The sequence below is a fragment of the Myotis davidii genome, unplaced genomic scaffold, assembly GCF_000327345.1.
Source record: "Myotis davidii unplaced genomic scaffold, ASM32734v1 scaffold323, whole genome shotgun sequence".
NCBI lineage: Eukaryota > Metazoa > Chordata > Mammalia > Chiroptera > Vespertilionidae > Myotis > Myotis davidii.
Window position 1 is genome coordinate 898,023 of NW_006295491.1, and position 15,919 is coordinate 913,941.

Sequence of the window (15,919 nt, forward strand, 5' to 3'; positions counted from 1 at the left end):
GAGGAGAGAGAAACATCGACCAGCTGCCTCCTGCACATCTCCCACTGGGGATGTGCCCGCAGCCCTGGTACATGCTCTTAACCGGAATATAACCTGGGACCTTTCAGTCCGCAGTCCGACGCTCTAGCCACTGAGCCAAACCAGTTTCGGCTAGCAGATTCCCTCCTTATTGGCTGTGTGCACTGCCATCTTTTAGGGCAGGGCAGTAGATTAGCATATTCCCTCTTTATTAGATAGGATATATATACATACATACCCAGGCAAATCTTAAAAGGATGAAGCTGTCACCTGTGTTGGAATTCCCAAGTCACATCACCAAAGATCTGTGATAGTCAACGAACTCTACATTTCCATCTCAGATTAACAGAGCCAAAAACACCCAGAAGGTTCCTGAGACAGACTGCTCAACTCCTCTCCACTGCCTTCCCGATTCCATCAGACCCACCCAGGCCCACTGCTAATATTGAGACTGTTGATAGATATAACAAAACAAATATGCAATGATTAAGATTTAGATATTAAATTAGAGACTAATTTTTTACTTTTTTAAAAAAAAATATATCTTTCTCTTTAAAAAGAAAGGGGGTTCTAATAGAGAATCCTATTGTATTTGAAATATAATCCAACTTGCAAAAAATTTTTTGACTAATACCTGACAACTATGGCATAGTTGCAAAAGGCCTCAGAACTTGAGGTTGATCCTTGACTCTCTCTCAAATATTTTCAGGTCAGATCAAGTATTTGAAAGCATTCTGTAAAGTCTGAGATCTAAAGCAGGGATTCTCAACCCTAGCTGTGTTATAGTTGTTATCTATGTAGCTCCTATAAAGCATTTCTGTGCAGACCCCACCCAAGGCCACTTAAATTAGAACCCTTTAAGAGGGCTGACATATCAGTCTAGTTTTAAATCTCCCCAGGTGATCCTAATCTATATTTAGGGCTGAAAACTATTGCTCTGTTAAAGAGGTTTGGAATGTTACCTGCTCAGTGGGATGCCTGGGGTCCAGAGAGCTTCCAAAAATATTGCTGCACAGGCCTCATCCCCAGAAAGTGTGATGTAATTGCTGCCCAGGTTCTTACATGCTCGGCCCAGCTTGAGAACCATTGGTTAGAATCAGCATGTCTAAGGACTGCGATCTTAAGAAACATTTAAAGACTCTCAAGAATTACTTTCTCCACTTAGCACTGAGTGGTAAAACTTTAGGGAAATTTAGAGAATTTAAAATTTTTTCATTAACAAAAAGGCAAACTACACCAATCAGTGAAAAAAAAATACCCCCAAGTTTCTATTAGATACTGTGGCAGGAAATATTCTCCTAGCTGCAGCACTCCCACTGCCCTCCAAATGCCACATTCTTATTTTCTTGTCCTGTTGTTTTCAATAGAATCAAGGCTAGAGATGCCATGGATTTTGGCATTGTGTCTCTGTTTTATGGCCTCTACTATGGCATAATGGGGAGAGACTTTGCAGAGATCTGCTCGGATTACATGGCTTCTACTATCGGGGTAAGTGTTGCTTTTAGGATTTGTAACCACTTAGGGTACATGGAGAAACGGTCTCATCTGACACCATATTTGCATCCATTTTCAGAAATCAATAAATCTTTCTTGGTTCTCTCAGCCCGATTGCTCCTTGGATTCTCCTTGCACCAAAATTGTCTCTGCTAATTAATTAGAAAATACATTTCCCATCGATATGAAGTGGTTAGGAAATAAGGCATCTTTTAAAATACACCAATTATTTGGAAGTAACCATATCTAACATACTCCAATTGCCATCATTTAAAAGATTAAAAATTCAACAATACCGAAAACCCATTATTTCTGCCTACTACAAATAAAAGTCATATCTGATGCAACACTTTAGAATCAACCAGTGCCTCGGGGTAATACTCATCATAAAGATCAGTTGTTATTGTATAGCATTTGAAGAAGTAAACAATATAAAAAGTGTGTTAAATGTAATTCTGACTATATATTGTTCCCTGGAATTCTTAAAAAATCCCTAATAGTTTAACTCTCTTAAAAATAAAACTCAGAATGAACATACTTGCTGGTTGGATGGATTTCAGAGTCAGATAGTAGGAGCATTTATCTGTGCCTGACACATGCACATCTCTTAAACATAAACCAAAGCCTGCAGGGCTGACCCAGTGGTTTCAGGAATTCTCAGCCATGTCTCTTGGTACACGGCCAGATCTGAAGTGGAAAATCTAGTGTGAGGGCAAGGATGAACTTCTAAACTGTTCTCTCTCCCCATTTATGGGGCAGGACTAAGGGAACGTTATCTTGATTTCCTTTCCACCCATCTCCGTAGGCTCTATCTTACCCTTTTCCTTGAGCTTGGAATCCAACTTCTGTGGTGAAATGATGGAACAAGATTACCTTTTGGGATTCCTCTGCCATGTGTCATCTGTGGGCCAACTGCCTTTCTTATAAGGTTTAAAGTCAACAAAGGAGGAAGCATTTTCACTCCCAGTTCCTCCAACAAAAACCAGAAACCATACCCCTTTAAAAATACTCAGGGCCTCTTGTGCTTGCTGATGGGCAAGAGAGGAAAAGAAGAGTTGTCTGCCCCTCTTGTCCAGTGGATCAGGAAGAAGAGATTTAACCTAGCAAGTCAACAAGTCTTGAAGCACCAACTTTCTGGAGACTTCTCACCTGATCACACCCATCCTCTGTCATCTTCACTTCAGGTCACCAAATACATAAACGCACTGCCTCAAGCCATTGGGATGGCCCCCAGTGACTTGAATTGGTGGTGTGTCTCTGTGTGTGTCTCTGTGTGTGTGTTCACAGGCACTACAATTACATGAGGATTAAAAAGAATAGAGATGCCTGGATTTACTCCAGAGTTGTGAGCTTAAAAGCTTCCTGTGTGATTCTGAGCTACATCCCTGAATAGAAACTGTTCCTCTTGAAGGATTCCTCTGTCGGAAGATTAGAGTGGAGATTATACTTAGCAATGTACTTGGGGTCTATTTGGGGTTCCGTGAGATTTTGCCTGGAAATCTCACACCGACTAGCATCGTTCCCATGGGAAAAAGTGTTTCAAGTTCTAAACCAATGAGGAAGCAGTAAAGACGCCCTGTCCCAAAGCCGGGCAGGTCTTCCCTGTGTTCAGAGAATGGTCTGTGCTCTCCTGTTCAACAACGCTCTGTGCATTTCTCCCAACAGTTCTACAGCGACAGTGGGATGCCCACAAGGAGCTTGTCAGACAGCATCTGTGCCATCTGTGGACAAAAAATCATTGTGGAGCTCGATGAAGAAGGGCTCATTGAAAACACTTACCAGCTTTCCTGCAATCACGTGTATCCTTTGCATGGGAAACCATTTGGTCTTCGTGAAGCAATACTGGGAGGCAAATTTCAAATAATCTGTGTTGGGTAAAGGAGATGGCAAGTCAGGTAAGACTGTCTCCTCACCTACCCTCCTTCCTCTCCTCCTCCTATCCCCATCTCCCGTGCTTTGCTTAGTTCCCAGGCCTTTATCCTTCTGCCCATCTTTCTTCTTGAGACTTTCTGATCATCCCTGCTGAATAATGAACTGCTAATTTAAGGGGAACCTTCTGCTCCAGTAAGTTCCTTTTTAAAAAGGAATCTTAGTGCCACAGGGACAGGAAGGCTCAGCATCTGTATAGGATGCTGGCTGGACCATTGGTGAAGCCATAGTGAACAGAGAGCCAAGAAGGACCAGGGAAAGAAGGGGGTTAAGGGGTGAGGGAAGTTTTAGGTGCAGGTAGGAACTCGGGACTATGTGTCTGAATCTCACAGGACCAAGAACGACACGGTGTGTTTTGCTTTGTCATCCTAGGAAACTGCTTGTGTCACCGGTGGTAATGGGCGCAGGCAAATATAAGCTTTGGTCCTGCAAAGAGGATAATGCCACAGACAGCAGGACCCTGTAGGTTACAAAAGGAGGAACCAAAATGTTAGCACCTAGTTCCTGGACCATTTGGCTCCTCTACCTATGTGTTCTGCCCCGAACAGCCATCTACTGGCTGAAGGGTCTTGGATGTTAGGGACCAGTCAAGCCTGGGCCTGGAGACCAGCATTCTCTGGGAACTCCAGCAACTACTGAAGAGAACCTCAATATGTGGAAAGACGGCCGAGAACCAGAGCCCTGAGTGAGGCAGCCTGTGCTGCCTAAGCAGGTGTCTCTGGATAGCAAAGTTGTGCTTGGGCTGGCCAACAACCAGTATTTTAACTCATATCTAAGTACATAATACTTTACTTGATAGTGTAACATCAATTTTACAATACCACGATACACTCAGTTCAAAGCTCTGGCATTATGAGGTGGTTAAACCATCTGCCTCTTGCCTGCAAAGCCCACCTACTCAGTCAGTAAGACCCTAGATGTGCAGCGCTTATGACTCAATTCTCTTTAATCCGGAGAGAGTACACTTATACAATCCTGAGAGTAAAACACTGGATCAGATGCATTTGAAATGTAATAGGAACCTTTGCTTCAACGTTAAGCCTTAACATGTTAAGGTAAGAAACAAAGATATCCCGTATGGATTTCGATGTTGGTTTTTCAGTGGGATACCGTTCCCAAAAAACTATCATTTTTAATAGAAATTTTCCAAGTCTGGCTCTAGTTTTAAATATGCCTTACTTTTCGAATGTTGGAACAGAGCCCCTGCTGCCTTTTGCAAGTGGAAATATTTTCTCTCTCCACCTTTAAAAGCCCTTGGGAATCATTGTACATGTGTGCACATGTAACCCAAAATGCAGTTATCTTTAAATTTGCTTTGCAGGGAGTGTTATTAATGACCCATTTTAGCATGAGTCATATTAGCCAGAAGCAGGCAAACATGAGTCCTACTAACAAGGCAGGGGCAGAGATCTGGGTCTTGCTCTGGAGCAAAGAAGCGTGGAGATTCTGCAGATGAAAGAGGATATTAAAGAGGAGGTGGACTTTTCAATGTTGGCTCCAGCCCTTTCAAATAAAGGGCCAAATGGGTTTTGCTTCAAATCTTTGTTATATAATACACCACTTTATCTTCACCCAAGCATGTTGCAAACGTGACCCCCATCCCAAGAATATAAAATAGTGGAAACTCTTAGTTGCACACAGATCTAATATTGAGGAGTTATTCGCACGGCCTTGATTGTCTACACCCCCACGACCCTCCATTTGTCAGGGCAGGGCCTTCTCTATCATTGCTGTCATATGGATGTGTGGAAGGCCAGGCAGTGAATCATGAGATCTTGATCTAGAAAGCCACCTTAAGGTCAATGACCGTAGAAATAAATGAATCAGCAGGAGGAGATGTGGCCTATGGCCCAGAAGAGACATGGAAACAGACAGTCATGATACAGTGTGACACACAGTGCTGTGGGAAGCATAGGGTTCGCTCTCAACTTTGGAGGCCAAGGGCCAGACTTTCTAGATAGGGGGATGTATACAAATAAATGCCTAGATTTATATTTTATTAAAAGCAACCAGCTCCTTATCAGTAATAAAAAAGAAAAGAAACTAATAGAAAGATTATAAGTTTATGACCACATAACTTAAACCCATCTAAGTGCCTAAGACAAGTCTGATCACATAGAGGTAGTGAGTAATGCACAAGAGTATAATAGTGGGATGCTATGGGAAATGCATGAGAAAGGCACAGTAAGCTGGGCAGAGAGATAAAAGGATGCATTTACATAAGATATTACCATAGAGAAGCACTTTCACATTCTTAATCTCATTTAATTCTTGTGAGGATACAGTGAGGCCAAGAAGCTTGGTAACTCTCAAGGCCATAAAGCTACTGCAGCTCTGACTCCAAGCTCAGTCCTGGGGGACCCACTGTCCTGCAGGACCGCCCTCAAAAAGTGACACGCACAATCAGGCCATGGCTGACAGCCATTCTCTCCCCCTCCACTCCTCCACCCTACCGATGGAATTATTCCCAGCATGTCCTCACAAAGCAAACCTTGCCTTTCACTTCTAGAAGCTTCCCTAACAAGATGCCCAAGCTTTCATGAATTCTGCATCCGAGGTTGGTGTATTGTTGGTAAAAAGCAGACCTGCCCTTACTGCAAAGAGAAGGTTGATTTGAAGAGGATGATCAGTAACCCGTATCCTTTTAAAACATAAGTTATGAAATGTTATCTTAAATGTTTCTGGCGATGCATTCCTCCATCTAAACCAGTGATAGCGAACCTTTTGAGCTCGGCGTGTCAGCATTTTGAAAAACCCTAACTTAACTCTGGTGCCGTGTCACATATAGAATTTTTGATATTTGCAACCATAGTAAAACAACGACTTATATTTTTGATATTTATTTTACATATTTAAATGCCATTTAACAAAGAAAAATCAACCAAAAAAATGAGTTCGCGTGTCACCTCTGACACGCGTGTCATAGGTTCGCCATCACTGGTCTAAACTTTCATTATCTTCATTGTAGTCACAACAGAAAACTCTCTGTTTTCCCAAAACACCTACCTCATCAAAACCACTTATTGGTGTCTTTTCTCCCCTGTGTCTGCTACTATTCTGGTTAGGAACTGAAGTGCCAAAAGAGACATACTCTGCTCTTTATATTCCATATGTTCCGGCATAAGGGCTTTAGCGGAAATGTGATGGGACATTGCAAAAGATAGGTAAATATATGGAAAGGTGTGTGTGTGTGTGTGTGTGAGAGAGAGAGAGAGAGAGAGAGAGAGAGAGGCCCCAAATGTGAACTAGGGTATAGAAAATTACTATTAAGGTGTACCAAATTTTATTATTTCCAGAACTAAGTAGGGCTTTCCCCCCACCTCCGACAATAACCCATCCAGGGCCAGTGACCCCATGACAACAGCCTTGCAGGCAGCCCCGAGCTCGGAGATCTTCCCTGCACATCCACGTCGAGGCCAGTTTGTGAACGGAGAGCGTTGCCCAGTGCCCCAGAAAGGTGGAAATCGCGATCCCTCTCTTACAGACAACACAACAGGCTCCCAGAGGTGAGGTAACTCCCCCAGGTCACAACCCAGGTTTTTAAATTCCTTGCTATGCCCTCATTTTTTCTTAGGCTAAACCCTAGTATAATAATATTGAAAGGAAATGAAGACTTACTGGCTTTGTCGGTTTATGGCAGCAACTAGGATTTTTAGAGACACCAGGATCCCCATCTAAATGAACCCAAATCTCATTAAGGCACAGGCAGGTAATGGCCCCATCCAGAGCTGACTGCAAACACTCAGTCCTCAGCCCGCGGTCCCAGGCCATAATACACGTATCTCTTCCAGGGGTGACAGGATTAAAACATGTCCCGTTTAGGCAGGAGGCATTGAGAGGTTGGTAAATCCTACTGCCAAATACCCTCTCTTCTCAGAAGAGAGAGCCTTTCTATACTTTCTGAGTCTCAGTCCCCTAAATGGCACAGTGCTAACGCAGATACCGCCGTTCCCTGCCTCTCACCAACCCTAAATGCACTTTTAACAACGACTGCTGGCAGCAAACCCCCTCCCCCAATCTCTGAGGTTTGAAAATCCAAGAAAGACTCTCATGTAGGGCAGCAGGGGAGGCAGCACTGATGGGTCTTTGAGTCCTTAGAGCCTCACTATAGCAACAGCCACCAGCTGCATCCACAGGCCGGGCCTTTCTCGGTGAGTCCGTGCAACTCAAGCACAACCAAAGCTAAAGGTGTGTGATACCCCTTCCTCCTTCCTTCTCAGCCGCTCTCCCTGAATTTCCAATTCTCCTGTGAGGAGACCAAGCCCAGACCGTTTGGGGTGAATAACTTGTAAAACCACAGTACATAAACCTTTGTTTTAAAATTGGTCACAATGTGATCATAAATGTCACCTTAAATGATCATTGAGATAATGAGGAAGAATTGGTTTCTTTCTATAGTCTTCTGAGAATAAACTTGAATATTGTGGGTGCCCTTTTTACTGAGATTAAATAGAAGAAAAAGCTACATGTGAAAAAACCTGCCTTCATGCGAGTAACATTGCTCTCAGAGATATGATGTATTAAGTCCCCTCAGAACAATTTATCAAAGATATCAGGAAAAGGTGTATCTTATGTATGAACACAAGTTCCCCTTTTTAATATACAATGAATCTCCTCTGACGAGCTGCCTACTAAAGCCCAGAGCTGTTTCGCTCAGTTATAGCAGCTCCCCTTACCCTCGGCTTCCTATGCTGTCATCCCCCCTTCCTCTTTCTTTCAGTATTTGGCCCTTGCCTTTTATTCTTGTTTTGTAGTTGGGATTGTGGCATCAACTTTTATTACTAGAGATTAGGTGTATTAGGAATAATTATGATAATCAATGCTATAAAAATCATGTATGGAGTTTTTAAATGAGCACATAGAACTATGAAAGGAAATGTCCACTCATGCTATTGCTTATGTTTGCAAATGATACTTATAAATATTTCTGCTATTTGGCCATATACAGAGCAACCTCCTTAACTGAGATTTAGCTGGGAGCGCACACACATTTTATATGGACAAATCCTGGATTGGCTTCGTTATTTGGTTGCCTGGCAACCCATGGTGATAGGAATAGTTCAAGGCATTAACTACTCACTAGGGCTGGAATGATACAGGAAGCAAGGTGTTGCATGTTGAAATGTTTCAAGTCCTTGATTCTACATTTACTACTGATATTCATTTTTTAATTTTAGAGATGATTCCGAGAGTTTAGAGAACTGAATAAAACTTGGTGGTCTACCTAAGGCAATCTGTCTATGTGGACAGAATTTAAAGAACTGAGCAACGAAATAAACCAACGAAGTACACTCTGCATCTTTCCCATTACGATTGTCTTCTGATCCATACACGTGACGCGTGTATTACAAACACCCCCAGGACATCCCTCCTCTGATTTGGCTGGTAATGATCTCATCTGCTGAGTGTTTCAGAGGTTTGCAAAGCACTTCTCACACAGACCATTCAGTGCACATGTGACGCGTGTATTACAAACACCCCCAAGGACATCCCTCCTCCGATTTGGCTGGTAATGATCTCATCTGTTGAGTGTTTCAGAGGTTTGCAAAGCACTTCTCACTACACGTGACGCGTGTATTACAAACACCCCCAGGACATCCCTCCTCTGATTTGGCTGGTAATGATCTCATCTGCTGAGTGTTTCAGAGGTTTGCAAAGCACTTCTCACACAGACCATTCAGTGACAACTAACACCTCTGCTCAATTCAGCATCTCCAGAGAAGCCGGCAGAGTTGTGAAGCAATCTGCGGTGGAAGGATAAGGCCTTTTCTACTCTTCGTGCTTGTGACCACTTGGCCACTTTGGCACCACTGAACCCTCCCATAGAGACAATTACTCCTGAAACCTCTACACTAGGTGCCACAGCCCACGCAGTGGGCCAGAGCTATGCCAGGTTTCCTGAGTCTGCCAAATGCACGCAGCCCACCCAGGGGCTGCGCTGAAGTGGAGAGAATCACCCTCAATCTTTTGTGCAACTCTGTGTACACACACACACACACACACACACACACACACAAGTCACTCTGTTGCCATACTCTGCCTCTATTTTCTTCATAGTAATTATCCGTACCTGCAAACATATCATAGATTTGTTTATTGTTTGTCTTTCCCTCCATGAAGGCAGAGAATTTCATCTGTTTGTTTTTTCCCTACTGTATCTCCAGCACTTGGAGCAGTGCCTCTATAAAATAATCCATTTGCAGGAGAGAACAAAATTAACAGAATAGCAAAGACCAGTCGAAATAATTAACCCATGAATGATATGTCAGACTCCCCAAAATTAATTCATTTTAAATTACTGGTCATTTGTTAAACAGCCAACACTGTATATGTAACACCAGACATCTACTCTGTAATATTTAAAGGTAATACATTCATAAGAAGTAGAAAAAAACACACCCACTGTCAAAAATATTGGCAATGTACTTAATGCTATGCAAAATTCCATCATAGTTTTAACAAAGAAGCACACTAGGATTTCTACCTGTTGGTAATTGGCCTTAGAAAAATTGCCCAGTGCTTCAGTGTTATGATTGGTTCAGCATCCAGATTACTAGAAGATTTAACTCTGCTTTATTTCTCTACTCGGCAAACATTTCGGCAATTCAATACTTACTACATACCAGGAATGTTCAACGGTTAAGGAGATAAAACAAGATTCTTGATTTTATAGACAAATAAAAGAGCTCATAATTGGATAAAACACTAACTAAAAATTAGTTTTTCTTCTGGAAAAGGAGCCTTAAATTGACCTCTGGCCCTAGCTAGTTTGGCTCAGCAAATAGAGCATCAGGCTGTGGACTGAAATGTCCCAGCCTTGATTCCAGTCAACATGCCTGGGTTGCGGGCTCGATCCCCAGTAGGGGGCATGGAGGAGGCAGCCTATCAATGATTCTCTCTCATTGATGTTTCTATCTCTTTCTCCCTCTCCCTTTCTCTCTGAAATCAATAAAAATATATTTTTAAATATAAATAAAATAAATTGACCTCTGATGTATTTGCCACTTATCTTCAGTGGATGGGTACATAAGGGTAGCTTTTAGAACAATTTAGAACACTGAGCAGGTAAGCCAGTATGAATTTGCTTGGAATTCTGAATGACTCTCAGAGTTCAGAAATATGTTAGATAATAGCTAAACAATCTCAGGAAAAAAATAAAGTGCTATTTTTTATGCAGTTTAAGTATTTATAATTGAATTCCAATTTTGTGAAGTTATATATGCATATATATAGAAAATAATACCATAATTAATTAATAATATAAGAACTTTGCCTGCCTGCTTAATCGCCCCTAACTGCTCCCTTGCCGGCATGAATGTCCCCAATTGCTCTCCCCTCCTGGCCTGATTGCCCCCAACTGCCCTCCCCTGCTGGCCTGATTGCCCCTAACTGCTTGCTCCCCTGCCGGCCTGGCCTTATCACCCCAACTGCTTGCTCCCCTGCCAGCCTTATCGCCCCTAACTGCTTGCTCCCCTGCTGGCCTGATCGCCCCTAACTGCGTCTGCCTCGGCCCCTGCTACCGTGGCTTTGTCTGGACGGAAGTCGGATGTCCAGAAGATGTCAGGTCAACCCAGTCTAATGAGCATATTACCCTTTTATTAGTATAGCTAGTACAGACCTATACACTATAGTTATCTGTGGTTATCTGAAGGTAAAAGGATAAGAGCTGATTCTTATTTTCTTTTATATAATTTTATCTCTTTTCCAAAATTTCTATAGTGAACTTGTTTAACATTCACAATCAGAAAAATATTCTTTTTAAAATATTCCTTTAAATCTATCAATTAAGTATTAAGCTATTTTTCTATTGCTGTGCAAATTATTGCAATTCAATCTAACAGATCAAGTCCATGTTAAATGTATCTCATGATAATTAACATTGTGTTTAATGTAGGAAATAGAGAAGCAAAGCAAAAAGTCCATTACTGTGTTTGGTTTCTGCAGCACCTCCTCAAGTTTCCTTCTCCTGAACTTTTCCATGTTTTTCTTAGGCTGACCACTGTTTCCTCCATAACACTCTCCTGGGAGTTTGTATGAGAGAGAGAAGTATTATGTGACTGTCCCAGGGGCTATAGCCTGTTATACACTTAATGAACTTACTTCTTTGGGATATTTTTCTGTGAACCACAGGATCTCTTATATTCCTGCTAGCACCCTTAACAGAAAAATACCCATTTGTCAATCATAATACATAAGGAGATGAATTACTTTTTGGAAAGTAACACCCAACATCTACTCCAGGCATCCCTGCCACCCCATGCAACCACCTCATGGTTCTCATTCTCATGGCTTGGTCCTCTGGCCCTCCTCACCCCTCCAGAGGGAACAGTGACTTAGTGAACATTACCGTACATTAATATCTACATCAGGCCCTATGATCTCGATATTATTATCCCTACTCGAAGGGAAAATACTTTGGGTCAAGTTAAGTAACTTGCCCAAAGATACGTACATACTAACCCAGGACTTTCTGACTCCAGAGCCCAATAAACCACACAAACCCAGATCCTGCTGAGAACTGAGAGGGGATCAAAGGAAGTTCACTTCGGAAGACATAAGAAGGTAGTTGTACCAAATCAGTAAATAGCATGAATTGCATTAAATTTAATGTGTTATTAAATCTACGTTATAAAAAGTCACACAGGGAAATATTATCTATCTTTCAAAATAATTGTGTGCCAAATATTTTTTCTCATTATGAGGAACCTAGAGGTTTATACTTGTTAAAAAATATATTTAGCTCACAGGTATTATTATAAATTTTCAGAAGAAAAAAAAAAGGAAGGCCTTTTTAGGATCAGAAACAAGACCTTTCAGAGAAGCACAAAGCAGCACGATGCCAGGGAGACAGCCAGAAGCCGGGCTGAGAGCCAGGGTCCCTCGAGACAAACTAGAACTGCGCCTACGGTTAGAGGCTGGAGGAGGAGGAGTCAGGATATGGGCAAAAGCCTCTTTCACGTCCTTCTAAACTGAGTATTTTATTTACTTTATTAGTGTGATTTTCAGTGAAAAACGTAATTTACTGTATCTTGTGTTGTGTACCCTCCTCACTCAAGTAACTATGGCTAAAGAAACCTATCAACTACCCAGACAGACAGACAGACAGACCCAATTAACATGGAAACACACGCTTTTTTAGGTAATTTGTATCCTGTAAAGTCTGATGGGAACACACAACACTTTTTTTCTAGGAAAAGCAATATTGAGGCTGGGTGACCCTAACGTTTTGCCTTTTTGACCAGGAGAGCAGTCACACAAAGAGGAGACAGCTGAGTGGGATGGCCAACACCTCTGTAGGCACGGATGAGCCGGCTAGCAGGGCCGACTACAGTCATTTGAAATCTTCTGTTCATCTGTGCAATTTCCTAATGAACTAAACCATTTGCTACAGATAATTCAGAAAACAATAATGGACTTAGATCCTGATTCCCTGCCAGGATAAAGAAAAACCAAATCCCTTTTTTTTTTCAATCTGCTAAGTCGTTTTTATAAAACAGCACTCCAGATAAAACTTGGAACAGCTTCGTAAGCAAATCCTCATGTAGTTTATATATACTTGTGTCAGAATGGACTCAGTTACAGCTAGTGATATAAAGATCACTACCAGCCTGGCCAGCGTGGCTCAGTGGTTGATTGTTGACCTATGAACCAGGAGGTCAAAGTTCAATTCCCAGTCAGGGCACATACCGGGGTTGCGGGCTCCATCCCCAGTGCGGGGGGTGAGGGGGAGCGTGCAGGAGGCAGCCGATCAATGATTTTCTCTCATCATTGATGTTTCTATCTCTCCCTCTCCCTTCCTCTCTTAAATCAATAAAAATACATTTTAAAAAATAAAATAAAGACCACCACCAGTCCAAGACTGGCCTTCAGTGAAGGATCTTAGGACTTTATTGCAGTTCTCAAGTTTAACCAGAACCCCGCCTGCTGGGTTTCATCGCTGGGCCACTCCAGGTAGGTCTTGGTGTTCATGATCTTGCGCAGCTTACAGAAACGCTGCGGAATGGCCTTCTTCTCCAGGGGCTCCAGCAGAACGAGAATGGCGGCATCGTTGTTCTCATCGAAGAGGCGAAAATGGGAGAAGTCCAGTTCGTACTTGCACCACTCGCTCTTCACAAAGTTCTCGGAAAGCACGAAGATGGTTTTGTGGCTCTTTTCGATGGAGTCAATGATGTTGTCAATAATCCATTTGCCAGGAACAAAGTCCCGCTTATGAAGACAGAGCTTAAAGGGAGGGTTGAAGTGCTCCAGCTCCTGGACCATCAGGTTCTCCACCCAGTGGGAATCCTGCTCACTGTAAGACACAAAGGCGTCATAACAGAGGTCCCTCTGGGGGGCTCGCTTGGGCTTCCTTTTGGCCTGGAGCCAGGCCCACATCATTTTCATGTACCACAGGCCGTGGAAACGGTGGCACAGAACCCCGGCGAGCAGGAGCAGCAGGAAAAGGGTACAGCATACGGCAGACACCAGAGCCACCCTGTGGCACTCAGAAGCCGAGAGATGAGTGTCCTGCACCCGCTGGCCCCGCACATGGGATGGAGAGTCACACAGGTAGTTTTCTGGCCAGTCGATCAGGACTTGGGCCAGTGCTGGCTGCCCCTGAGTGAAGGACAGGAATTCACAGGAACAGATGAAATTGTTGCTGCCAGCTTCCAAAGTCTTCAGTTTTTGAAAAGAATCAAGTTGCTCCTTAGAGAAAGTATTTATTGTATTTCTGCTGATTCTCATGACTAGTAACATGGGTAAGGAGGAAGCATCTGGTAGAGTCTTCAACTTATTTCCGGAAATATAAAGTTCTCTGAGTTGTGGCATCGTCAACGAAAATGAACTGAGGCTGTTGTTGCTAACATCTAAAATTTCCAGTTTCTGAGGAATGCATTTGGTTAAACTCTGTATTCTTGTGCTGGATAAGTTCAAACGTGTCATCTTTTCTGGCCACTGGCAAGTTTTAGATATAGGATGGAAATTATTCTTACTGATATCAAGGTTAGTCAGACTTTTCAGAGTAAGCAAAGTTTCTCCGGTTTGTTCTAATGATCTCAAATGATTCTGCCTTAAAATTAAGGTTTGCAGGGAGGGCCAGGCATACTCACAGGCTGCGTTTTTCAACGAGTTTTCAACTATTAAGTTGCCACTGAGGTCCAAATATTCCAATGATGTTAAGTGTTGCGAAAGTAAACAAGGAACTAGGAAAACCTTACTGTTTTCTATTGTGATTCTTTTAACTGTTCCAGTAAGTGAATATAAACTCCTCAGATCATAAAATGAGTAAAAATATGGAATATACAACCTCCGTATTGTTAATGTCTCTATTTTGCTTACATCTTTATTTGTGTCCATAGCAGGGTCAAAATCACCAACTCCATCAAGGGTGCAGCTATCAAACTCCACATCTAATATGTCAGAACCATAATTCAACAGTTTCACCATTTCATTAAAACTTTCATCCGTGATTTCCACATTTCTAAAAGTGAACTTTTTAATTGTCTTGGTTTCATTGGTGGATACTTTTGAAAAACGGAAAGTGCCCAAATGAGTATCTCTCAGTTCCAAGTGTTCCAAGGAACTTACAAGATCTACAACAATCTCCGGCAAGAAAGCAGGCTGCTTCATATGAAGGATCAGGTGGCTGATGTTCTGAATCACCTGCAAACTGTTTGGCCCATACTTCTGGAGATTGGAAGCATCAATCTCAAGTTCCTTAAGAACAGTTAGCCCAACAAAATCCTTTTCCTGAATTTCAGTGAAGTGGTAACTATGTCCTACTTTTAGGATTCGCAGGTTGGTGAGATGAGAAAAAAGAGATGTTTTCCCGAGTGTTTTGTAAGGGTTTCCCAGTAAGTTTAAGAAGTTCAAGGAAGTCAGGGGCCTGAACCAGGAGGCTGATAAATTAGGTAAGAGATTATAGGATAAGTCCAAATATTCAAGGCTCCCCAGGGAGAAAAAGGAATCTTCCTCTATCGTGTCAATGTTATTGGATCCCAGCCTCAGAGCCTTGAGGTTCACACACGCCCGCAGGTCGCTGTTGCTGACATAGGCGATCTTGTTGTTGGACAGGTCCAGGCTCTTCATAGTTGCCATGAGGCCTGAGGGGATGGAGATTAAAGATCTGGAGTGGCCATCGCAGATCTCAGGGGGGTCACAAGTCAGAGAAGAAGCCTGATCAGGGGCCCCTTCCTTGAACAGGCTGATGATGGTCCCCAAGACCCACAGTGTCCACAAAGCATGTGGCATGGTCCCGTGATTCAACCTACAAATAAATAAAAGAGGCTCAAGTGAGTGAGTGTGTTTGAGAGCATATTGTATACATTTACCATGCATTGAGCAACCCTGCAGAACTCGCTTAGTAATTCCATGGTTTGTAGGTCTAAAAACCATTTTCCTGGGTATACAATCATATCACCAGCGAGGTAACGGTTTTATTTCCTTTTTCCAATCCTTATACCTTTATTTCATTACTGAATGTTGAATTTATCAAACT

The 15,919-nt window shown here is 42.5% G+C and overlaps 2 protein-coding genes across 2 annotated transcripts in view; one reads left to right on the plus strand and one right to left on the minus strand.

The window, feature by feature from the left end:
* The window catches only part of RNF175 (ring finger protein 175), a 28,536-nt gene extending 19,659 nt beyond the window's left edge, over positions 1–8,877 (plus strand). Inside the window, exons 6-9 of the mRNA XM_006770145.1 lie at positions 1,386–1,506; positions 3,178–3,311; positions 5,976–6,077; positions 8,415–8,877. Of these exons, the coding sequence (XP_006770208.1) occupies positions 1,386–1,506; positions 3,178–3,311; positions 5,976–6,077; positions 8,415–8,535 (478 nt within the window). The 3' untranslated portion in view covers positions 8,536–8,877. The remainder of the gene's footprint in view (positions 1–1,385; positions 1,507–3,177; positions 3,312–5,975; positions 6,078–8,414) is intronic.
* Positions 8,878–13,288: 4,411 nt separating this feature from the next.
* TLR2 (toll like receptor 2) lies at positions 13,289–15,847 on the minus strand. The gene has a single exon (XM_006770106.2). The coding sequence runs from the start codon at positions 15,814–15,816 to the stop codon at positions 13,321–13,323; it is 2,496 nt and encodes an 831-aa protein (XP_006770169.2). The 5' UTR covers positions 15,817–15,847; the 3' UTR covers positions 13,289–13,320.
* Positions 15,848–15,919: the final 72 nt, after the last annotated feature.

Excerpts from the sequence above, each read along its gene's own strand:
- TLR2 (XM_006770106.2), bottom strand. The coding sequence starts at position 15,816 with ATGGTTTTTAGACCTACAAACCATGGAATTACTAAGCGAGTTCTGCAG.